At 46.7% G+C, this 26440-nt stretch overlaps 1 protein-coding gene across 1 annotated transcript in view; it reads right to left on the bottom strand.

The window, feature by feature from the left end:
* KHDRBS2 (KH RNA binding domain containing, signal transduction associated 2) overlaps nt 1-26440 on the bottom strand; it is a gene marked incomplete at both ends in the record, with an annotated part of 410021 nt that overhangs the window by 300541 nt on the left and 83040 nt on the right. Inside the window, one exon of the mRNA XM_082480947.1 lies at nt 5113-5240. Coding sequence (XP_082337073.1) covers nt 5113-5240 — 128 coding nt within the window. The remainder of the gene's footprint in view (nt 1-5112; nt 5241-26440) is intronic.

Here is a 26440-nt window from a genome sequence, read left to right as displayed (position 1 = left end):
GTATATTTTTAATGTACAATTGACACACTACAAAATACAGTAATTAACAAGAACAATAGCTACCGGGGGAAATTTCAGAAACAAATCTCAGCTCAGTTGATATATATCTTCTCGGCCTGAGAAACTTCTGATACACTAATATAGACAGCCTCTTACTTACACTTCTAGTCCGATCTACGTGGCAATATATATAAGGGAAGGTTACATTTTATATGCATGTGAAAAAGGAACGTTTCAAGTTACTGAGCACCACTAAATTTTATCTATTTCATGAATTATATACTTCATAGAATTGAGAAATTACCAATCAAGTGCTGATAGCTGTCTTACTGCCGATACCTTGACAAGACTTTCATTACAATCTGTGTACAAACTCATTGGAATTATTTGTAATTCCATAGGGGACAATTTAAAACAAATAAAATAATCCCATTGATTTATGCTAAATTTATTAGAAAGAGGGAAAGTACAAAACGAGTTCTTCTTTTGCAAATGGTTATTTCATCCAAAAATTGTTTCAAATGCCCTCTAAGGAAGCTTTTAGTGGAGAGATTCACTCTGAGGTGTAACACACACAAAAGAAATATAGTACTTTGTTGTTCAAATCACCCATGAATTCTGTTTTAAAACATCACAGAGATTAAACTACCTTCCAAGATTTTAGTTGAACAAATAAATTTCATTTCAAGAGCACTGTCTCCAACCTGACATGTTATATACAACCTAACCAGTTTAAAAACCGACTAAGAATCAGAAAGGTGAATTCATTTGAGTAATTCATCATTCAAGGAACCATCATGAGACACACAAAACAAAGAATATCAAGAATATAGAATTTAACTTAATTTACAGTGTTCATCAGCATTACCTTGTCTCTTCCCCAGAAACACAGAATTTAAAGCAGGGTGCCAGCCTTTCAGAGGAAGGGCGCTGGTTTATATCCTTTCCCCCCCCAAAAAAAAAATAGCAGGTTTTTTGTTTGTTTGTTTGTTTGTTTTATCCAGGAGGAAGCCAGCAGGAGTTAGGAAGCCCAGCTAAAGCCAGACAGTATTTCTGAATGAGACTATTATTGCCCATCAGCTGAACCTTTGTGCAGGAAAGAGCCTTTATTACACTGCATCCTCTGAAGACAGTGCCTTGAAGTTTGTAACTCTACATCACGGAAGCCATTCAGAAGAATCAGCCTCCTTGTCATCTCTGTCACCCCTACCAGATCCTGGTTGTTAGCAGGATATGCTTCCAGTATCTTATATTTTGATAGTTTTCCTTATCTAACAAACCAGTAGAGGGAAAACTTACATATAATTCTGTACTTAAACTGAGATTTTGTTTAAAAACTTTCTAACTTTATGACTCACTCTAGCATCAGAGCAAATGGTAATTAATTTCATTTCATATTATACTTATATAATAAATATCCTGTTCTCTTATTTATAAAAAAAAATCTTTATTCAATAATCATATCATTAGAAGATTATTAAACACGGTCTTTTTTTCATAAGACATTGTATTGATTTCTGGCCCTTACTGAAAAACGAGAGTTCATTATTTACAGGTGTCACCACCTCCAAATTCTCTGCACCTCCCAATCTTCAGTAACTAAGTAACTTGGAAAATTTCTTCCTTACTTAACTGTTGTTTGGTTTTTTCACAGAATACGCAATTTCAATATACTTGAAATTTGATAAAACTGGAAATTCTTTATCTTGAACGTGAACTGTCATACAGTTAAATAACTCAGCATTTTGGCTCTAAATTTGTCCATGTTATTTCAACTCCATTAGATTTAGGCTAATTTACTTGTTGCCAGATCAGAAGGAAAAGAAAGACCCCAAACCAGATTTAACTGAATAAAAACTTAATTTCTAGAAAGAACACTTGGAAATAAATCATTAAATCTACACATTTCTAATGACTTGGGTTCCTTCATCTTGAACACACAACAGTGGTTTTGGGAGTTGATGAGGTAGCAACTCGAACCAAAGTAACTCTGTTTTGTAATTCATGTGAAGAGAAAGCGTTTACTGAAAATCAAAGGTTTTCCAGAAAAAATTTCATGACAATAAGTGAAGGTATAAGTCACGCTTGTTTGGGTGTTCTGACCCAAAGCCCATCCAATAACTCAGACTGTCTGAGAGCTAGGTATTGGAGTGAAAATTACAAAGTTGCTTATCAAGCCTCTAAAATCATGGCTTTTGTTGTTCAGCAACAAGATCGTTTCAGAGTCTGTTTGCTTCTTTCTTTTTTTTTTTGTTTTGTAATAACCCACTCTTTTCCTTTATTTGATGTATTTGAAATACAACATTCAACTGATAAATGGCAAATTTTTTATAAACAAGCCCTAGGTATTTTCATGCAAGTTTTAAGTTGAACAGCTACAAAAGCTGAAAAATGGAAGTCAGTAACAAATAGTCTTCAGAGTATTTTTGTTAGTCTGCCTTAACTGCAATTCACATATCATGAAAGTAAAACAAATAGCACTGTGGGACAGGAAAAAGGATCAGTGAACACAAGACACTGCATCACTGTTTCAGAAGGTATTTTGAGGGCATTAAAAGTATCTGCTGCATAGGCGGGTATGTGTAAATGAAACGCTGTTCTTATTTGGGCTGCTTAGATTTAAAATAATTAGTCTCAGAAAAGATCATTGCTGAACTATCAAGTAACACCCTTATCTCTTTTTTAGATCTCTATTTCACAGAAGAGGAAAGAGGACTGTATCTTTAACAGATCAGTATCATAAGACAGACGTTGCCAGTCACAGCCTTTGATTTTATTTTCCTGTTGTCTGCACCAGCAATTTCAGAAATCAGACCACAGATACTTGAGTAGAGACAATTTTATAATACTTATTCTGCAACTTCAAGAGCTCTTTAGCCACTAGAAACCTTTTGTATTCAGTTAACTTTTGCTCAAAGCTAAAACGCTGCTTCTGATTTTACAGCTGTCACTGAAGGGATCTACCCTCATCGCAATTTAACCTACAGACCATAATAAACCTTTTGGCCAAGGGTTCCCTTGGAGCAATTTATATTTCTATGCACAGTTAAAATAAGAGCAAATGTCTTTAAAGGATTGATCTCATTCCTAAATAGGGAGTCTGTACACAACATGATTTTTTTTTTAACCGGTCAGAATTTTTTTCCAAAATTTTATACTCTTAGACACTTTCTTCAGATTTACAGAACCCTGCTTGCCCAGCACTGGCCCAAAAGATCTTATCAGCAAACAACGAATGAATAATTTAAAATAATATTCTTTCAAATATAAATGCCTCTCAGGTGAAATCATTCAGCAGTTTCCTTAGCTTTTTATAAGTCCAGGTCTGATCAAGTGCTCTTATTACCATATTCTTCTAAATCTATAAAATTACTGTCTTTTTTTTAAATCTAATTTCTACATTTTTTGGTTATTTATAAAGCAATCTGAAGCAACCATAGTGTACTGATTTTGATTACCCTAACATATACAATTCATCAAGAAAAAATAAGACACTAGACCACAGCAATCAGCAGTTTGATACAAAAGGCAAATGCAATCCTTGAAGGATGGTTACTAGATGGTAGCAGGAAACCTGCAATTCTGGGAATAATTCCATGCCAAGTGTGGAATATTGCTAGCAAATCAACCACAGAAACTTTCCAAGAGTGTATTTCGCATTACTGAATAAGTATTTCATTTCCACCTCACTGATTTCTTTTTTGTTTCACTGCTCAACACCTGTAGAAATGCTTCATATCTTTTACTACTCATTAATATAACAAGCTCATTAAAGTAAATGAAGGTTAATTTAATCATATTCAGGCACTGTATGGAATAGATTATTGCTTTGTCTTTTTAAATAGTTTGTCTTTCATTCTACTATCTTCATCAAACAGTATTCTGAATAATTATCACATTGCCATTATACAGTTACAGCACTGCTACATTCTTATTAAGAACTTCGGGTCACCTATAGCATTTACACAAAATACCACAACTCTAGTCAAAGCACCTCAGGCTATGCAGCAAGAAAGTAATTCCCGATAGCACTGTATGCATTTCTAAGGTCTTTACCATTTAGATGATTACATTATCTCAGTTTTATATTCACTAGTCAGGAGGTAAATGTCAGCTGGAATCACTGAATTTCAATTTTTTTTTTTTTAACACCTTTCATTTAGTTTGATAGGCTTTTTACTCATTGTAATTTATTGCTCTTACTGATGAAAGTATAAAGCAAAAATCTGAGAGTGTAATCAAGGCTAATGGTGAACCAAATACCATGTGATAATAAAACAGCGAGAAAAAAATACTCTACCAATAAATGGAGATGTTTACCAGTTCAGTTTGAATACTATTAGAACAACTGTTTATGTAAAATACAACACTGTACACACACACACTAAATTAACATTCTCTTCTTTCATGTAAAATAAAAACTAAAACTTCACCCAAGCAGCTGAATTTGGGCCTCTTTTGCAAGAAAAAAAATGGTTTTTAAATCATAGTATGTAGCAGTGAGGAGAACAAAACATAATATGAAGAAAATATGTGGCAGAAAGACATTTGTATTTTATAGACAGGGACATCCATTGTCAAAGTCATAGCCTGCAGTAATCCTGCTAGTTTATCTTTTAAAACTTATTACAACAGAGAAAATCCCCCAACTCCTACATGAAGAAGGTGCAGCACATTTAGTTGACTTTTCAGAGTTATTGAAAAATTTTTCCTTTATTCTGCTAGAATATTTTTTTTGTTAACTAGTCTTTTATTTTCTAAAAAGCCGGTACACGTGGAAAAAGCAACTATAAAAGAAAACCTCAACAGTTTGCCTAAGGATCAGCTACAAAATCTACTTGAAGTAAAAAAAAAAATAATAATGAAATGATCTGATCATTCACCTCAACAGTTTTTCTGAAAGGCCCGAAGACAGAAGTTAGAACATATAATAACTACTAACTGGTAAATTCAAATAGGAGCTTCATTTCAAGGTTTGGGTTGTTGTTTTGTTTTTTTTTTTAATATCATGAAGCCTGCATACAAAAAGTCAATAAAAAATGGTTAAGTGCATGACTTTTTCATCATTCCATTAAGAAAGATTAATCAAGCATTAAACTGTATTTACAGTACCTTTGGATATTGTTTGACAGGGATCAGAACTCTTTCTGACAGCTTTATGTTTTTGTTGCTGATAACATCAAGATATTTCTTTTCTTCATCTTCCTTCTTGCCTTCAGAACCCTGAAATTTTTCAATTTCTGAAAAATATAAAAAAGGAAAGTGATCAGCAACATTATATTTGTCATCTTCAGAAGCTTTAAACTTACACATTATAATACGGACTGTGCACTGAACACCTGTGCTGTTTGCACTCATGTGACACATACTGTCAATTTTGAAGAAACCAGGACTGTCACCAGTGCTGAGATAGAGGTGACAGCCCACAGGTCCTCCTCGACTAATTCTCCCCCAGTGGAAAAAGAAGCCAAATGATCTCAGTGGGAGAAGGAACAGACAAGGCTTATGATTCAGTCTATCAGTCTTTTAAAGAGGATCACATCATCACAGCTTGATGCTAATTTGTAAATGTGACCTGCAAGAATTACACAGAATCACAGAATTTTCAGAGTTGGAAGGGACCTCTAGAGATCATCTAGTCCAACTCCCCTGCTAAAGCAGGATTGCCAGAGCACATTACTCAGGACTGCATCCAGGCGGGTCTTGAAAATCTCCAGAGAAGGGGACTCCACAACCTCCCTGGGCAGCCTGTTCCAGTGCTCTGTCACCCTCACTGTAAAGAGGTTTTTCCTTGTATTTGAACAGAACTTCCTGTGTTCTAACTTGTGCCCATTGCCCCTCGTCCTGTCACTGGGAACCATTGAAAAGAGCCTGGCTCCATCCTCCTTCAACCCACCCTTTAGATACTTGTATGCCATAATAAGGTCTCCCCTCAGCCTTCTCTTCTCCAGGCTAAAGAGTCCCAGCTCTCTCAGCCTTTCCTCATAAGGGAGATTCTCCAAGCCCTTAATCATCTTAGTTGCCCTTTGCTGGACTTGCTCAAGCAGTTCCCTGTCCCTCTTGAACTGGGGAGCCCAAAACTGGACACAGTATTCCAGTTGTGGCCTCACCAGTGCAGAGTAGAGGGGGAGAATGACCTCCCTCGACCTACTGGCCACACTCTTCCCTATGCAGCCCAGGATTCCATTGGCCTTTTTGGTGACAAGGGCACATTGCTGGGCCATGGATAATTTACTGTCTACCACAACCTCCAGATCCTTCTCCTCTGAGCTACTTCCCAGCAGGTCCGCCCCTAACCTATACTGGTGCCTAGCATTCTTCTTCCCCAGGTGCAGGACCTTGCACTTGCTTTTGTTGAACCTCATTAGGTTCTTCTCTGCCCAGCTCTCCAGTCTGTCCAGGTCACGCTGGATGGCAGCACGGCCCTCTGGGGTGTCAGCCACCCCACCCAGTTTGGTATCATCAGCAAACTTGCTGAGGATACACTCTGTCCCCTCATCCAGGTCATTAATGAATATATTAAGCAAAATTGGACCGAGTATTAACCCCAGATTACGCCAGATTCTATTTGCAATGGCTAACTTTGAGTAAGACTACTGAAAAAAATAAAGATATTTTTTGTTTTTACCGAGTTTCGATTCAAATGCTTCAGAATGATTTAAAGTTTATATAAAATACTACAAGAAATATAGTTAACTCCTGAACAAAAAGATTCTTAATGAAATGCAATAAGTAATGACTGTATATATATATATATAGTCCCTTCACCATCCTGGTGGACCTTTGCTGGGCTCTCCTGGGGATGTCCATCTCTCTCTAGTGCTGGCGAGCCCAGTGCTGGACACAATACTCCAGGTGGGGCCTCACCAGTGCTAAGCGGAGGGGGAAGGATCACCTCCCTCAACCCGCCAAGATGGCCAAGGTGTAAGAAATGCCTTGAGATGCTTTAATTCTAAAACACAAGATAGTGATGTGTATGAACAGTGAAACCCGGTGTCCCGTTTTATAGCAAAAATGCAGCAATGGGATTCTGCTCGACAGTGGGGCAGTCTTGTGAGATGAGCTATCATTATATCATCATATTACTCTATCTCTATACTGACTCATGGATGGTGGCAAATGCTCTGTGGGGGTGGTTAAAGCAGTGGAAGCAGAGCAACTGGCAGCGCAGAGGTAAACCCATCTGGGCTGCTGAGCTGTGGCAAGACGTTGCTGACCGGCGAGCGAACCTAGTCGTAAAGGTACGTCACGTAGATGCCCATGTACCCATGAGTCGGGCCACCGAAGAACATCAAAACAATCAGCAAGCGGATCAGGCTGCTAAAATTTTCCAGACAGACTTGGACTGGGAACATAAAGGTGAACTATTCTTAGCTCGGTGGGCCCATGACACTTCAGGTCATCAAGGAAGGGATGCAACTTATAAATGGGCCCGTGACCGAGGGGTGGATTTAACCATGGACGCTATTGCGCAGGTTATCCACGACTGTGAAACATGCGCCGAAATCAAGCAAGCTGAACGGTTAAAACCTTTGTGGTATGGGGGACGATGGCTGAAATATAAGTATAGGGAAGCTTGGCAAATTGATTACGTCACGCTCCCTCGAACTCGCCAGGGTAAACGCTATGTGCTTACAATGGTGGAAGCAAGCACCGGATGGTTGGAAACCTATGCCGTACCTCATGCCGCTGCCCGGAATACCATCCTGGGCCTTGAAAAGCAAGTCTTGTGGCGACATGGCACTCAAGAAAGAATGGAGTCAGTCAATGGGACTCATTTTAAAAACAATCTTATAAGTAATTGGGCAAAAGAACATGGCATGGAGTGGATATATCATATCCCCTATCATGCACCAGCTTCTGGGAAGATTGAGCGATACAATGGACTGTTAAAAACCACCCTAAAAGCTATAGGAGGTGGAACCTTTAAAAACTGGGACAAACATTGAGAGCAAGCTACCTGGTTAGTTAACACCAGGGGATCCATCAATCGAGCTGGTCCTGCTCAATCAGACCTTTTACATACCGTAGAAGGGGATAAAGTCCCAGTGGTGCATGAAAGGAATTTGTTAGGGAAAACGGTTTGGGTTTTTCCTGCTTCAGGCAAAAGCAAACCTATTCGTGGGACTGGTTTTGCTCAGGACCTGGATGTACTTGGTGGGTGATGCAGAAGGATGGAGAAGTTCAGTGTGTACCCCAAGGGAATTTAACCCTTGGTGAGAACACTCAATCCTGAGCAGTATGATGCTGATCACTACATAATACTAACAGTGATCAATAAGTGGTTTTCAGGATAACACAGTGGTGATGAAACCTGAGCTAGCTTCATCAAGCGGCGTCCAGCAGGCTCTTCAAGATGAACATGCTACCCATGGGCACAAACCAGAATGAATTTCATAGCATCTTTCCTGCCCTGAGATGAGATCCTGCAATCATGAAATAAAAGGACTTAAACTTTTGTGTATAAACACAAACCATAGATGAGTGACCTGCATGTATCCATATCATATATATAATCTATGTGTGTGTAAATTTGATAGATAAAAGTAATAGTAATCTGAGCAAGATGCAAATGGTATGGAATAAGGGGTGGAATGTCCTGGTTTGAGGTAAAACAGAACCAATTTTGTTCAGTAACTTCGCTTCTTAGCTGGGCCTCTCTAACTACTGAAATTAACTGCATATTGTGCAGACAGTGTTCACTCTCTCAGAGTGATAAGACCAATGTTTATAGCTGATGCCCAGGCATGGTAGGCAGAGAGGCTCCTGCTTATACTCATTGCTCTAACAGCCAAGGCCAACCAACTTTGTTATTTGCCCCGTTGGAGGGTCGGAAGCGGAAAAGCATAGTGAGGTCCCACCTGCAGGGAGGAGCGGACAGGACAGGTGACCCAAAACTGACCAACGGGGTATTCCATTCCATCTGCCTCATGCTCAGTATAAAAGCTAAGGGATCAAAGGGTCAATCTCTATTCCTTCAATGGCCGACGTCTGAGGAGGACTCTGTTCGTCTGCCTGTGATCCCGATCCTGAATGCAGATCCGGAATCCAGTTCCCGTCTGTCAGTGAGTCCAGCCTGGGGCTGCCCCAGTGCCAGCCGGTAACGTGATTGTCATCTCGGAAGCTTGATACGGTTTTGTATATTTTTCATTATTTCTTTTTATTTTATTATTACTATTTCATTAAAGTAGTTTAGTTCCTTCTAAACTCATAAGTCTCTTTTTCCTCCTCTGCCTCTCTCTTTGAAGAGGGGTAGAGGGGAGCACCTATCGGTCCCTTCTGGGGTCCCTCAGGTCCCCAGTAGTGGATTTTGGCCTAAACCACGACAATTGCGAACACCAGTAAGGGAGGTAATTCTTGAATTCAAGTGAGAAAAGTGATCTATTTGTACTCATACATTAGACTAGAATGAGAGAGCCCTAGAATCATTTAAGTTGGAAAAGACCCTTAATATCATCAAGTCCAACCGTTAACCTAACACTGCCAGGTGCACCAATAAACCATGTCCCTAAGCACCATGTCTCCACGTCTTTTAAATACCACGAGGCATGGGGACTCAACTGCATTCCTGGGAAGCCTAATCCAATGCTTGACAGCCCTTTTGATGAAGACATTTTTCCCAGTATCCAGTCGAAACCTCTCCTGGTGCAAATTGAGGCCGTTTCCTCTCATCCTATCGCATGTTACTTGGGAGAAGAGACCGAAATTTACCTCGCTACAACCTCCTTTCGGACAGCTGTAGAACGGGAGGTGTCCCCTAAGTCTCCTTTTATCCAGTCTAAACATCACCAGTTCTCAGCCATCCCTCATAAGACTTGTGCCCCAGACTCTTCACCAGTTTTCTTGCTCTTCCTGGACATGCTCCAGCACCTCAAGGTCTTTCCTATAATGCCCAAAACTGAACACACTATTTGAGGTCAAGCCTCACAAGTGCCGAGTAAAGGGGGACGAACACTTTCCTAGTCCTGCTGGACACACTGCTGCTGATACCAGCCGGGATGCTATTTAACTCTTTCTCCTGAGGACTGTGCTGAAGATACTTATAAGTCTGTATGGTCAGTACGCAAGAGGAGAACTAAACTTGGGAAAAAGCGCTCCCCTTCCAAACTTCCGCAGGCCCCTGTGACTTTTCCCTCCCCCCCTGAAGTCCTGCACTTACTGTTTGACTAAGAGTATGTGGAAGTTCTGCAACAAAAGCGGGATCTTTGATAAAGTTCATGAAAGACTAATTCGGCTGAGCTTTTAAGACATTACTAGTATGTGAACAACAGTATGTGGCTTTACCAAGTGTGAGACTATCTGGGGGACTCCAGTTGGTTTCACTCAACTGTTTAACTCAATGCAGCCCTGACGTTTTCCTTTGTCCAGTTAGTTTTCCGTGCAGGTACTTCTAAATCCCAGGGAGAAGAAAAGAATAAAGACCTGACGGCACCATGGATGGAGGAATCTTCGTGAGCACACAGAAATATTCCAATATTCCCACGTCAGGCAACCCAGAACTGTTTTCTCAATTTGCACAGTATGCTTTGAATCACAGAATCACAGAACAGCTGAGGTGGCAAGGGACCTCCAGAGGTCGTCTGATCCAACCTCCTCTGCTCAAGCATAGCCACCTACAGACGGTGGCCCAGGGCCACGGCCAGACAGCTGTTGAGTATCTCCAAGGAGGGAGACTCCACAAGCTCCCTGGGGAACCTCTGCCAGCACTCACTCGCCCTCACAGGAAAAAAAGGGTTTCCAGATGTTCAGAGGGACGCTCCTGTGTTTCAGCTTGAGCCCACTGTCACTGGGCACCCCTGAAAAGAGCCTGGCTCTGTCTTCTTTGCACCCTCCATTCACATACTCATGTGCATTGAAAAAGATTTCCCCTGGAGTCTTCTCTTCTCCAGGCTCAACAGCCTGGAGGCAGCTTTCTCAGCCCTTCCTCACAAGAGGGATGTTCCAGTCCCTTCACCATCCTGGTGGACCTTTGCTGGGCTCTCTTTGGGACGTCCATCTCTCTCTAGTGCTGGCGAGCCCAGCGCTGGACACAATACTCCAGGTGGGGCCTCACCAGTGCTAAGCGGAGGGGGAAGGATCACCTCCCTCAACCCGCCAAGACGGACAAGGCGTAAGAAATGCCTTGAGATGCTTTAATTCTAAAACACAATGTAGTGCTGCGTATGAGCAGTGAAACCTGGTGTCCAGTTTTATAGCAAAAATGCAGCAATGGGATTCTGCTCAACAGTGGGGCAGTCTTGTGAGATGAGCTACCTGGGAAATGCTTGTTCCCCAAGGCCGGGCCTTGTGTCTTCTGGGTGTGGTCCCCAAAAGCCTGGTGATGTCACGAGAGAGTCATTGTGACCCCCGTGACATCAAGCTTGTAGGGGCATGGGGCAGCCCCAAAGGGCCACAGTGCTGTCCTCCTCTGTCGAGGACAGACGTCTGAAGCTGGGGGAACGAAGGACCCACATCCTCTGACAACCCTCAGCCTGAGGTCAGTCACCACCCTGCCCTGAGAGCAGGAACATGCCAAGATGCCTCTGGTGTCCCTCATCTGCCATGGGATGGTCCCTGGTGTTTGTGGCACCACAAGTACAGCTGTGAGGCAGAGCGGGAAACTCTTCAGCACTCCGTTTCCACAGCTTTGCCGCTTCAGGCAGGTTGCGTCCCCAGGGCCGCTCATGAGCGTTACCTGTCTTTTCTTTGCAGTGCGAAATGGCACAAGAGGAGGACTCGGCAGAAGGCAGCACCTCTTCCCCTGCTGCCAGCAGCACGCAGGTGCCCCAGGCCGCGCCAGCAGATGCTGCGGAGGACCTGACTTGCCCAATCTGCTGGGACACCATTACCGATGAAGGCTCCATGACCTGCTTGAGGCACATTTTCTGCTTTTCCTGCATATTGGAATGGTCCCGCATAATGGCTGTGTGCCCGATCTGCCGGCAGCCTTTCTACCACATCTACCGCAAGGTGGGACCCGGTAACTATGAGGTGTACCACATTATGCAGGACAACAGCTACGCCAGCCATGCTCCAAGAAGGAGATCTCGGTCTCGCTCAGCAGAAAGGAGGCGGCGTCACTCCTCAGGCCGCCACAACCGCAGATCTGCCAGCAGAGGCCGTGGCAGTGGCCACGCCGGGGCCCCAGAGAGGGGACGACACGGGACCCCGAGGCGGCACCATTATGGCCACAGCAGGGCTCAGCACGCCCAGGGCTACGACCCTACAAGCAGCAGGAGACGCCAGCAGAGTGGGGCTCGTGACACTGCTCGTCATGAGGGCCGAGCTCCAAGGCCTGAATGGGACACCCTGGCCTCCTCGCGGAGGAGCGAGCGCCGTCAGCGGGGAGGACGGATTTCCTCCAGGGAACGGCAGACCACAAGGAGCCGATCCCAGCAGAGATCCCACAACATTCATCGCCAGACCCAGAGGGAACACCAAAGGAGGAGGGATCGCGATGACGGGCGAGCTCCCAGCACCGAACCGCGACTCCCGGCTTATGCCAGGAGGAGTGAGCACCATCAGCGAGGAGGAAGGGTTTCCTCCAGGAGGAGCGAGCGCCGACAGCGGGAAGGACGGATTTCCTCCAGAGAACGGCAGACCACAAGGAGCCGATCCCAGCAGAGATCCCACAACATTCATCGCCAGACCCAGAGGGAACACCAAAGGAGGAGGGATCGCGATGACGGGCGAGCTCTCAGCACCGAACCGCGACTCCCGGCTGATGCCAGGAGGAGTGAGCAACATCAGCGAGGAGGAAGGGTTTCCTCCAGGAGGAGCGAGCGCCGACAGCGGGAAGGACGGATTTCCTCCAGGGAACGGCAGACCACAAGGAGCCGATCCCAGCAGAGATCCCACAACATTCATCGCCAGACCCAGAGGGAACACCAAAGGAGGAGGGATCGCGATGACGGGCGAGCTCTCAGCACCGAACCGCGACTCCCGGCTTATGCCAGGAGGAGTGAGCACCATCAGCGAGGAGGAAGGGTTTCCTCCAGGAGGAGCGAGAGCCGACAGCGGGAAGGACGGATTTACTCCAGGGAACGGCAGACCACAAGCAGCCGATCCGCGTCGCGGACCCGCAGCAGTCGGCACCGAACACAGCGGGAACATCAAAGGACGAGGGATTGTCACAACAGGTGAGCTCGCAGCCCCGAACCGCGACTCCCAGCTTATGCCCGGAGGAGAGAGCGCCGTCAGTGGGGAGGCCGCATTTCCACCAGGCGATGGCAGGCCACAAGGAGCCGACCGCGGCCGAGGTCCCGCAACCCTGCCAGGTGCAGGGCCTGGTAGCACACCCTACCAAGAAGGGGACTACTCTATGCTCAGCTACAAGTTTCACAAATTATACTACTTTACACCAAAGCTGCTCCTACTAACAATTCCAAAGAGAATCCAACTATCAAGTGCTGGCCAAGGACCTACTCGCTGCTCTGAAACACCTCTGAAAATCTGAAGGGACTCTTACAAGGCCTTTGCGGGTTATTATGAGAATCACATTCAAACTTAGGTGTTGGTTTTCCCAGACCGTTTTATCTCATGCTTGTCTATTAAAAGTTGGACTCAACATTTCACATGGGTGTGCCTTTTCTCCTTCTATTGCATTTCCACAGTGCCATCAGCTGAAGATCTTATCCCCTTTTCTCTTTTTGGCCCTGGTACTATGACACCAAGGGCTTACTAGAAAAACTCTTGTCCTTCCACATCACCTCTTTCCTCATGCTTTACCCCAAATAGCCCCCAGAAGAACTTTTCCTGTTCCTTACCACTCTTCTCACAAGGTGGCACTCATAAGTGAAGTCGATTGACCGTTACTCTGCTCTGTCGCAAAGGGACTGCCTACAATGCCCCTTCACATCTAATGGCTGGTAGCAAGCCTTTCACATGATTACATTCTCCTTCCTCCTTACAGACCTTAAAAGAAACCCCCAAAGCCTTTAGAGTGAAATAAGCCCCATGACTCGCTCTGTACAGAACCTCATGTTTCATGCACTCCATGGGAAGACGTGCTACAGACCATGTCCAAAGACTACCAAAGTCACTGGAAAACAATCATGTACCGAGAGGAGTGTTACTGTCAAGTAAGACCGCTGGGTGGAGGAGCTTGCTTAAAAGACGGGAGTGATACTGCAAATGAATTACCGGACCCAGACAAACCGTAGTAAATGTATGTATTTAAATAAAGTCATCCTCTAGTCTGTATGCTCCTTCTGTCACTCCATGACTTGGGCCACCGTCGATCAGAAGTAGCAGGACCCTGTCATGAAGGAATGCAGATCAGGATCAAACTGCCAACCTGCTCTCTCACAGCCCTCACGCGCAGGAAGTTGCATCGGTTATAAACCTTGATGTGATGACCAAGTTGAGAACCTATGATCATATCTGACGCACACTATGACAACATAACCCACACTTTTATTTTGTGAAACTACTTGTTTGATTTTATGATTGCAACCGTTACAGATTTTGTATTTACTGAAATTCAGAGTTACAATAGTATTTGGGAAACAATGGAAAAGAAGGTCCACAATCAGCAGTATTCTTCCAGCGAGGACAAACACAAGGAACTCAACGCTACATTTTCGACAACACTGATCTTGTGTTGTCAACACCATCATCAGTAATGATGGTATGTAGAACATCTGACAGAATTTATGAAAACAACCCCAAAATAAATTCAGGTTGAATAATTTTGAGTTCTTTATTCCCTAAAGCTCTATAAGCAACAGATAATAACAAATCATTGACTTTATTACCCTGCAAGGAACATCCAATACAGTGCCTGAGATCTTCCTGATGCTACCGGTACTATTGGAAAAGCTGCATTTGCAGCAGTATCGTTACCACCAGCAAAGAAAATGCTGCAATGCTTATAATGAGTTAATTATAACTGAATTATATCTGAAAAGGGACAGCCGTGGGTCTGAGAAGCATGCAGTTTCAAGGCCCAGAAAACAAGCAAGGAAAAGAGTAACACAGTGACAGCAATCTTCACGCATATACAAGTTTCTCTGACTTAAAACAAGCATAAGGAAAAACGTATGTAAGAAAACAGCCCGCGTCACGATTTGTTAATAAAAGTTTATGCTGCCTATTCTAGATCAAATAATTTATTTAAAGCCTGCACTGGCAGACAGATCTCAAATGCCACTGTTATAAGCCCTTTTAAAATCTCTCAGAGAACACACTTAAAAGAACTCAGACAGGATACACCTTCCCTAATTTAGGATTAAAAAGTTATTTTAATAATCACTAAAAGCATCAGGAAGACAAGTTTCATTCTCATCAAATATTTTAATATACCTGGAAAAGATGCGGTATGTGGCATTCAGTGGGAGCACGCGTTAACTAAGAACAAGCTTACAAAGTAATATTCTGCAGTAAAATACTTAGTTCAGGTAGGTTTAATAGACAGGAAGTTCTTTTAAGACAACTCCAACACAGTTATACAAGGGTTTGTGCTACGGGGTTGCAGAGGGAAGAGACAAAGGTAAACAAAAGAAGGAAAAGTGTTGCATGTGCAGTAAGTACCAGAATGAAACGAAGGAAGGAATTTCACAGATCCATTGCGAACACCAGTAAGGGAGGTAATTCTTGAACTCAAGTGAGGAAAGCGTATCTATTTGTACTCATACATTAGACTAGAATGAGAGAGCCCTAGAATCATTTAAGTTGGAAAAGACCCTTAATATCATCAAGTCCAACCGTTAACCTAACGCTGCCAGGTGCACCAATAAACCATGTCCCTAAGCACCATGTCTCCACGTCTTTTAAATACCACGAGGCATGGGGACTCAACTGCATTCCTGGGAAGCCTAATCCAATGCTTGACAGCCCTTTTGATGAAGACATTTTTCCCAGTATCCAGTCGAAACCTCTCCTGGTGCAAATTGAGGCCGTTTCCTCTCATCCTATCGCATGTTACTTGGGAGAAGAGACCGAAATTTACCTCGCTACAACCTCCTTTCGGACAGCTGTAGAACGGGAGGTGTCCCCTAAGTCTCCTTTTATCCAGTCTAAACATCACCAGTTCTCAGCCATCCCTCATAAGACTTGTGCCCCAGACTCTTCACCAGTTTTCTTGCTCTTCCTGGACATGCTCCAGCACCTCAAGGTCTTTCCTATAATGCCCAAAACTGAACACACTATTTGAGGTCAAGCCTCACAAGTGCCGAGTAAAGGGGGACGAACACTTTCCTAGTCCTGCTGGACACACTGCTGCTGATACCAGCCGGGATGCTATTTAACTCTTTCTCCTGAGGACTGTGCTGAAGATACTTATAAGTCTGTATGGTCAGTACGCAAGAGGAGAACTAAACTTGGGAAAAAGCGCTCCCCTTCCAAACTTCCGCAGGCCCCTGTGACTTTTCCCTCCCCCCCTGAAGTCCTGCACTTACTGTTTGACTAAGAGTATGTGGAAGTTCTGCAACAAAAGCGGGATCTTTGATAAAGTTCATGAAAGACTAATTCGGCTGAGCTTTTAAGACATTACTAGTATGTGAACAACAGTATGTGGCTTTACCAAGTGTGAGACTATCTGGGGGACTCCAGTTGGTTTCACTCAACTGTTTAACTCAATGCAGCCCTGACGTTTTCCTTTGTCCAGTTAGTTTTCCGTGCAGGTACTTCTAAATCCCAGGGAGAAGAAAAGAATAAAGACCTGACGGCACCATGGATGGAGGAATCTTCGTGAGCACACAGAAATATTCCAATATTCCCACGTCAGGCAACCCAGAACTGTTTTCTCAATTTGCACAGTATGCTTTGAATCACAGAATCACAGAACAGCTGAGGTGGCAAGGGACCTCCAGAGGTCGTCTGATCCAACCTCCTCTGCTCAAGCATAGCCACCTACAGACGGTGGCCCAGGGCCACGGCCAGACAGCTGTTGAGTATCTCCAAGGAGGGAGACTCCACAAGCTCCCTGGGGAACCTCTGCCAGCACTCACTCGCCCTCACAGGAAAAAAAGGGTTTCCAGATGTTCAGAGGGACGCTCCTGTGTTTCAGCTTGAGCCCACTGTCACTGGGCACCCCTGAAAAGAGCCTGGCTCTGTCTTCTTTGCACCCTCCATTCACATACTCATGTGCATTGAAAAAGATTTCCCCTGGAGTCTTCTCTTCTCCAGGCTCAACAGCCTGGAGGCAGCTTTCTCAGCCCTTCCTCACAAGAGGGATGTTCCAGTCCCTTCACCATCCTGGTGGACCTTTGCTGGGCTCTCTTTGGGACGTCCATCTCTCTCTAGTGCTGGCGAGCCCAGCGCTGGACACAATACTCCAGGTGGGGCCTCACCAGTGCTAAGCGGAGGGGGAAGGATCACCTCCCTCAACCCGCCAAGACGGACAAGGCGTAAGAAATGCCTTGAGATGCTTTAATTCTAAAACACAATGTAGTGCTGCGTATGAGCAGTGAAACCTGGTGTCCAGTTTTATAGCAAAAATGCAGCAATGGGATTCTGCTCAACAGTGGGGCAGTCTTGTGAGATGAGCTACCTGGGAAATGCTTGTTCCCCAAGGCCGGGCCTTGTGTCTTCTGGGTGTGGTCCCCAAAAGCCTGGTGATGTCACGAGAGAGTCATTGTGACCCCCGTGACATCAAGCTTGTAGGGGCATGGGGCAGCCCCAAAGGGCCACAGTGCTGTCCTCCTCTGTCGAGGACAGACGTCTGAAGCTGGGGGAACGAAGGACCCACATCCTCTGACAACCCTCAGCCTGAGGTCAGTCACCACCCTGCCCTGAGAGCAGGAACATGCCAAGATGCCTCTGGTGTCCCTCATCTGCCATGGGATGGTCCCTGGTGTTTGTGGCACCACAAGTACAGCTGTGAGGCAGAGCGGGAAACTCTTCAGCACTCCGTTTCCACAGCTTTGCCGCTTCAGGCAGGTTGCGTCCCCAGGGCCGCTCATGAGCGTTACCTGTCTTTTCTTTGCAGTGCGAAATGGCACAAGAGGAGGACTCGGCAGAAGGCAGCACCTCTTCCCCTGCTGCCAGCAGCACGCAGGTGCCCCAGGCCGCGCCAGCAGATGCTGCGGAGGACCTGACTTGCCCAATCTGCTGGGACACCATTACCGATGAAGGCTCCATGACCTGCTCGAGGCACATTTTCTGCTTTTCCTGCATATTGGAATGGTCCCGCATAATGGCTGTGTGCCCGATCTGCCGGCAGCCTTTCTACCACATCTACCGCAAGGTGGGACCCGGTAACTATGAGGTGTACCACATTATGCAGGACAACAGCTACGCCAGCCATGCTCCAAGAAGGAGATCTCGGTCTCGCTCAGCAGAAAGGAGGCGGCGTCACTCCTCAGGCCGCCACAACCGCAGATCTGCCAGCAGAGGCCGTGGCAGTGGCCACGCCGGGGCCCCAGAGAGGGGACGACACGGGACCCCGAGGCGGCACCATTATGGCCACAGCAGGGCTCAGCACGCCCAGGGCTACGACCCTACAAGCAGCAGGAGACGCCAGCAGAGTGGGGCTCGTGACACTGCTCGTCATGAGGGCCGAGCTCCAAGGCCTGAATGGGAAACCCTGGCCTCCTCGCGGAGGAGCGAGCGCCGTCAGCGGGGAGGACGGATTTCCTCCAGGGAACGGCAGACCACAAGGAGCCGATCCCAGCAGAGATCCCACAACATTCATCGCCAGACCCAGAGGGAACACCAAAGGAGGAGGGATCGCGATGACGGGCGAGCTCCCAGCACCGAACCGCGACTCCCGGCTGATGCCAGGAGGAGTGAGCAACATCAGCGAGGAGGAAGGGTTTCCTCCAGGAGGAGCGAGCGCCGACAGCGGGAAGGACGGATTTCCTCCAGGGAACGGCAGACCACAAGGAGCCGATCCCAGCAGAGATCCCACAACATTCATCGCCAGACCCAGAGGGAACACCAAAGGAGGAGGGATCGCGATGACGGGCGAGCTCTCAGCACCGAACCGCGACTCCCGGCTTATGCCAGGAGGAGTGAGCACCATCAGCGAGGAGGAAGGGTTTCCTCCAGGAGGAGCGAGAGCCGACAGCGGGAAGGACGGATTTACTCCAGGGAACGGCAGACCACAAGCAGCCGATCCGCGTCGCGGACCCGCAGCAGTCGGCACCGAACACAGCGGGAACATCAAAGGACGAGGGATTGTCACAACAGGTGAGCTCGCAGCCCCGAACCGCGACTCCCAGCTTATGCCCGGAGGAGAGAGCGCCGTCAGTGGGGAGGCCGCATTTCCACCAGGCGATGGCAGGCCACAAGGAGCCGACCGCGGCCGAGGTCCCGCAACCCTGCCAGGTGCAGGGCCTGGTAGCACACCCTACCAAGAAGGGGACTACTCTATGCTCAGCTACAAGTTTCACAAATTATACTACTTTACACCAAAGCTGCTCCTACTAACAATTCCAAAGAGAATCCAACTATCAAGTGCTGGCCAAGGACCTACTCGCTGCTCTGAAACACCTCTGAAAATCTGAAGGGACTCTTACAAGGCCTTTGCGGGTTATTATGAGAATCACATTCAAACTTAGGTGTTGGTTTTCCCAGACCGTTTTATCTCATGCTTGTCTATTAAAAGTTGGACTCAACATTTCACATGGGTGTGCCTTTTCTCCTTCTATTGCATTTCCACAGTGCCATCAGCTGAAGATCTTATCCCCTTTTCTCTTTTTGGCCCTGGTACTATGACACCAAGGGCTTACTAGAAAAACTCTTGTCCTTCCACATCACCTCTTTCCTCATGCTTTACCCCAAATAGCCCCCAGAAGAACTTTTCCTGTTCCTTACCACTCTTCTCACAAGGTGGCACTCATAAGTGAAGTCGATTGACCGTTACTCTGCTCTGTCGCAAAGGGACTGCCTACAATGCCCCTTCACATCTAATGGCTGGTAGCAAGCCTTTCACATGATTACATTCTCCTTCCTCCTTACAGACCTTAAAAGAAACCCCCAAAGCCTTTAGAGTGAAATAAGCCCCATGACTCGCTCTGTACAGAACCTCATGTTTCATGCACTCCATGGGAAGACGTGCTACAGACCATGTCCAAAGACTACCAAAGTCACTGGAAAACAATCATGTACCGAGAGGAGTGTTACTGTCAAGTAAGACCGCTGGGTGGAGGAGCTTGCTTAAAAGACGGGAGTGATACTGCAAATGAATTACCGGACCCAGACAAACCGTAGTAAATGTATGTATTTAAATAAAGTCATCCTCTAGTCTGTATGCTCCTTCTGTCACTCCATGACTTGGGCCACCGTCGATCAGAAGTAGCAGGACCCTGTCATGAAGGAATGCAGATCAGGATCAAACTGCCAACCTGCTCTCTCACAGCCCTCACGCGCAGGAAGTTGCATCGGTTATAAACCTTGATGTGATGACCAAGTTGAGAACCTATGATCATATCTGACGCACACTATGACAACATAACCCACACTTTTATTTTGTGAAACTACTTGTTTGATTTTATGATTGCAACCGTTACAGATTTTGTATTTACTGAAATTCAGAGTTACAATAGTATTTGGGAAACAATGGAAAAGAAGGTCCACAATCAGCAGTATTCTTCCAGCGAGGACAAACACAAGGAACTCAACGCTACATTTTCGACAACACTGATCTTGTGTTGTCAACACCATCATCAGTAATGATGGTATGTAGAACATCTGACAGAATTTATGAAAACAACCCCAAAATAAATTCAGGTTGAATAATTTTGAGTTCTTTATTCCCTAAAGCTCTATAAGCAACAGATAATAACAAATCATTGACTTTATTACCCTGCAAGGAACATCCAATACAGTGCCTGAGATCTTCCTGATGCTACCGGTACTATTGGAAAAGCTGCATTTGCAGCAGTATCGTTACCACCAGCAAAGAAAATGCTGCAATGCTTATAATGAGTTAATTATAACTGAATTATATCTGAAAAGGGACAGCCGTGGGTCTGAGAAGCATGCAGTTTCAAGGCCCAGAAAACAAGCAAGGAAAAGAGTAACACAGTGACAGCAATCTTCACGCATATACAAGTTTCTCTGACTTAAAACAAGCATAAGGAAAAACGTATGTAAGAAAACAGCCCGCGTCACGATTTGTTAATAAAAGTTTATGCTGCCTATTCTAGATCAAATAATTTATTTAAAGCCTGCACTGGCAGACAGATCTCAAATGCCACTGTTATAAGCCCTTTTAAAATCTCTCAGAGAACACACTTAAAAGAACTCAGACAGGATACACCTTCCCTAATTTAGGATTAAAAAGTTATTTTAATAATCACTAAAAGCATCAGGAAGACAAGTTTCATTCTCATCAAATATTTTAATATACCTGGAAAAGATGCGGTATGTGGCATTCAGTGGGAGCACGCGTTAACTAAGAACAAGCTTACAAAGTAATATTCTGCAGTAAAATACTTAGTTCAGGTAGGTTTAATAGACAGGAAGTTCTTTTAAGACAACTCCAACACAGTTATACAAGGGTTTGTGCTACGGGGTTGCAGAGGGAAGAGACAAAGGTAAACAAAAGAAGGAAAAGTGTTGCATGTGCAGTAAGTACCAGAATGAAACGAAGGAAGGAATTTCACAGATCCATTGCGAACACCAGTAAGGGAGGTAATTCTTGAACTCAAGTGAGGAAAGCGTATCTATTTGTACTCATACATTAGACTAGAATGAGAGAGCCCTAGAATCATTTAAGTTGGAAAAGACCCTTAATATCATCAAGTCCAACCGTTAACCTAACGCTGCCAGGTGCACCAATAAACCATGTCCCTAAGCACCATGTCTCCACGTCTTTTAAATACCACGAGGCATGGGGACTCAACTGCATTCCTGGGAAGCCTAATCCAATGCTTGACAGCCCTTTTGATGAAGACATTTTTCCCAGTATCCAGTCGAAACCTCTCCTGGTGCAAATTGAGGCCGTTTCCTCTCATCCTATCGCATGTTACTTGGGAGAAGAGACCGAAATTTACCTCGCTACAACCTCCTTTCGGACAGCTGTAGAACGGGAGGTGTCCCCTAAGTCTCCTTTTATCCAGTCTAAACATCACCAGTTCTCAGCCATCCCTCATAAGACTTGTGCCCCAGACTCTTCACCAGTTTTCTTGCTCTTCCTGGACATGCTCCAGCACCTCAAGGTCTTTCCTATAATGCCCAAAACTGAACACACTATTTGAGGTCAAGCCTCACAAGTGCCGAGTAAAGGGGGACGAACACTTTCCTAGTCCTGCTGGACACACTGCTGCTGATACCAGCCGGGATGCTATTTAACTCTTTCTCCTGAGGACTGTGCTGAAGATACTTATAAGTCTGTATGGTCAGTACGCAAGAGGAGAACTAAACTTGGGAAAAAGCGCTCCCCTTCCAAACTTCCGCAGGCCCCTGTGACTTTTCCCTCCCCCCCTGAAGTCCTGCACTTACTGTTTGACTAAGAGTATGTGGAAGTTCTGCAACAAAAGCGGGATCTTTGATAAAGTTCATGAAAGACTAATTCGGCTGAGCTTTTAAGACATTACTAGTATGTGAACAACAGTATGTGGCTTTACCAAGTGTGAGACTATCTGGGGGACTCCAGTTGGTTTCACTCAACTGTTTAACTCAATGCAGCCCTGACGTTTTCCTTTGTCCAGTTAGTTTTCCGTGCAGGTACTTCTAAATCCCAGGGAGAAGAAAAGAATAAAGACCTGACGGCACCATGGATGGAGGAATCTTCGTGAGCACACAGAAATATTCCAATATTCCCACGTCAGGCAACCCAGAACTGTTTTCTCAATTTGCACAGTATGCTTTGAATCACAGAATCACAGAACAGCTGAGGTGGCAAGGGACCTCCAGAGGTCGTCTGATCCAACCTCCTCTGCTCAAGCATAGCCACCTACAGACGGTGGCCCAGGGCCACGGCCAGACAGCTGTTGAGTATCTCCAAGGAGGGAGACTCCACAAGCTCCCTGGGGAACCTCTGCCAGCACTCACTCGCCCTCACAGGAAAAAAAGGGTTTCCAGATGTTCAGAGGGACGCTCCTGTGTTTCAGCTTGAGCCCACTGTCACTGGGCACCCCTGAAAAGAGCCTGGCTCTGTCTTCTTTGCACCCTCCATTCACATACTCATGTGCATTGAAAAAGATTTCCCCTGGAGTCTTCTCTTCTCCAGGCTCAACAGCCTGGAGGCAGCTTTCTCAGCCCTTCCTCACAAGAGGGATGTTCCAGTCCCTTCACCATCCTGGTGGACCTTTGCTGGGCTCTCTTTGGGACGTCCATCTCTCTCTAGTGCTGGCGAGCCCAGCGCTGGACACAATACTCCAGGTGGGGCCTCACCAGTGCTAAGCGGAGGGGGAAGGATCACCTCCCTCAACCCGCCAAGACGGACAAGGCGTAAGAAATGCCTTGAGATGCTTTAATTCTAAAACACAATGTAGTGCTGCGTATGAGCAGTGAAACCTGGTGTCCAGTTTTATAGCAAAAATGCAGCAATGGGATTCTGCTCAACAGTGGGGCAGTCTTGTGAGATGAGCTACCTGGGAAATGCTTGTTCCCCAAGGCCGGGCCTTGTGTCTTCTGGGTGTGGTCCCCAAAAGCCTGGTGATGTCACGAGAGAGTCATTGTGACCCCCGTGACATCAAGCTTGTAGGGGCATGGGGCAGCCCCAAAGGGCCACAGTGCTGTCCTCCTCTGTCGAGGACAGACGTCTGAAGCTGGGGGAACGAAGGACCCACATCCTCTGACAACCCTCAGCCTGAGGTCAGTCACCACCCTGCCCTGAGAGCAGGAACATGCCAAGATGCCTCTGGTGTCCCTCATCTGCCATGGGATGGTCCCTGGTGTTTGTGGCACCACAAGTACAGCTGTGAGGCAGAGCGGGAAACTCTTCAGCACTCCGTTTCCACAGCTTTGCCGCTTCAGGCAGGTTGCGTCCCCAGGGCCGCTCATGAGCGTTACCTGTCTTTTCTTTGCAGTGCGAAATGGCACAAGAGGAGGACTCGGCAGAAGGCAGCACCTCTTCCCCTGCTGCCAGCAGCACGCAGGTGCCCCAGGCCGCGCCAGCAGATGCTGCGGAGGACCTGACTTGCCCAATCTGCTGGGACACCATTACCGATGAAGGCTCCATGACCTGCTCGAGGCACATTTTCTGCTTTTCCTGCATATTGGAATGGTCCCGCATAATGGCTGTGTGCCCGATCTGCCGGCAGCCTTTCTACCACATCTACCGCAAGGTGGGACCCGGTAACTATGAGGTGTACCACATTATGCAGGACAACAGCTACGCCAGCCATGCTCCAAGAAGGAGATCTCGGTCTCGCTCAGCAGAAAGGAGGCGGCGTCACTCCTCAGGCCGCCACAACCGCAGATCTGCCAGCAGAGGCCGTGGCAGTGGCCACGCCGGGGCCCCAGAGAGGGGACGACACGGGACCCCGAGGCGGCACCATTATGGCCACAGCAGGGCTCAGCACGCCCAGGGCTACGACCCTACAAGCAGCAGGAGACGCCAGCAGAGTGGGGCTCGTGACACTGCTCGTCATGAGGGCCGAGCTCCAAGGCCTGAATGGGACACCCTGGCCTCCTCGCGGAGGAGCGAGCGCCGTCAGCGGGGAGGACGGATTTCCTCCAGGGAACGGCAGACCACAAGGAGCCGATCCCAGCAGAGATCCCACAACATTCATCGCCAGACCCAGAGGGAACACCAAAGGAGGAGGGATCGCGATGACGGGCGAGCTCCCAGCACCGAACCGCGACTCCCGGCTTATGCCAGGAGGAGTGAGCACCATCAGCGAGGAGGAAGGGTTTCCTCCAGGAGGAGCGAGCGCCGACAGCGGGAAGGACGGATTTCCTCCAGAGAACGGCAGACCACAAGGAGCCGATCCCAGCAGAGATCCCACAACATTCATCGCCAGACCCAGAGGGAACACCAAAGGAGGAGGGATCGCGATGACGGGCGAGCTCTCAGCACCGAACCGCGACTCCCGGCTGATGCCAGGAGGAGTGAGCAACATCAGCGAGGAGGAAGGGTTTCCTCCAGGAGGAGCGAGCGCCGACAGCGGGAAGGACGGATTTCCTCCAGGGAACGGCAGACCACAAGGAGCCGATCCCAGCAGAGATCCCACAACATTCATCGCCAGACCCAGAGGGAACACCAAAGGAGGAGGGATCGCGATGACGGGCGAGCTCTCAGCACCGAACCGCGACTCCCGGCTGATGCCAGGAGGAGCGAGCACCATCAGCGAGGAGGAAGGGTTTCCTCCAGGAGGAGCGAGAGCCGACAGCGGGAAGGACGGATTTACTCCAGGGAACGGCAGACCACAAGCAGCCGATCCGCGTCGCGGACCCGCAGCAGTCGGCACCGAACACAGCGGGAACATCAAAGGACGAGGGATTGTCACAACAGGTGAGCTCGCAGCCCCAAACCGCGACTCCCAGCTTATGCCCGGAGGAGAGAGCGCCGTCAGTGGGGAGGCCGCATTTCCACCAGGCGATGGCAGGCCACAAGGAGCCGACCGCGGCCGAGGTCCCGCAACCCTGCCAGGTGCAGGGCCCGGTAGCACACCCTACCAAGAAGGGGACTACTCTATGCTCAGCTACAAGTTTCACAAATTATACTACTTTACACCAAAGCTGCTCCTACTAACAATTCCAAAGAGAATCCAACTATCAAGTGCTGGCCAAGGACCTACTCGCTGCTCTGAAACACCTCTGAAAATCTGAAGGGACTCTTACAAGGCCTTTGCGGGTTATTATGAGAATCGCATTCAAACTTAGGTGTTGGTTTTCCCAGACCGTTTTATCTCACGCTTGTCTATTAAAAGTTGGACTCAACATTTCACATGGGTGTGCCTTTTCTCCTTCTATTGCATTTCCACAGTGCCATCAGCTGAAGATCTTATCCCCTTTTCTCTTTTTGGCCCTGGTACTATGACACCAAGGGCTTACTAGAAAAACTCTTGTCCTTCCACATCACCTCTTTCCTCATGCTTTACCCCAAATAGCCCCCAGAAGAACTTTTCCTGTTCCTTACCACTCTTCTCACAAGGTGGCACTCATAAGTGAAGTCGATTGACCGTTACTCTGCTCTGTCGCAAAGGGACTGCCTACAATGCCCCTTCACATCTAATGGCTGGTAGCAAGCCTTTCACATGATTACATTCTCCTTCCTCCTTACAGACCTTAAAAGAAACCCCCAAAGCCTTTAGAGTGAAATAAGCCCCATGACTCGCTCTGTACAGAACCTCATGTTTCATGCACTCCATGGGAAGACGTGCTACAGACCATGTCCAAAGACTACCAAAGTCACTGGAAAACAATCATGTACCGAGAGGAGTGTTACTGTCAAGTAAGACCGCTGGGTGGAGGAGCTTGCTTAAAAGACGGGAGTGATACTGCAAATGAATTACCGGACCCAGACAAACCGTAGTAAATGTATGTATTTAAATAAAGTCATCCTCTAGTCTGTATGCTCCTTCTGTCACTCCATGACTTGGGCCACCGTCGATCAGAAGTAGCA

Source organism: Vanellus vanellus (genome assembly GCF_965231255.1).
Source record: "Vanellus vanellus genome assembly, chromosome: 3".
NCBI classification, from domain to species: Eukaryota; Metazoa; Chordata; class Aves; order Charadriiformes; family Charadriidae; genus Vanellus; species Vanellus vanellus.
Note: the sequence above shows the minus strand (reverse complement) of the source record. Positions and strands in the feature narration are given on the sequence as shown.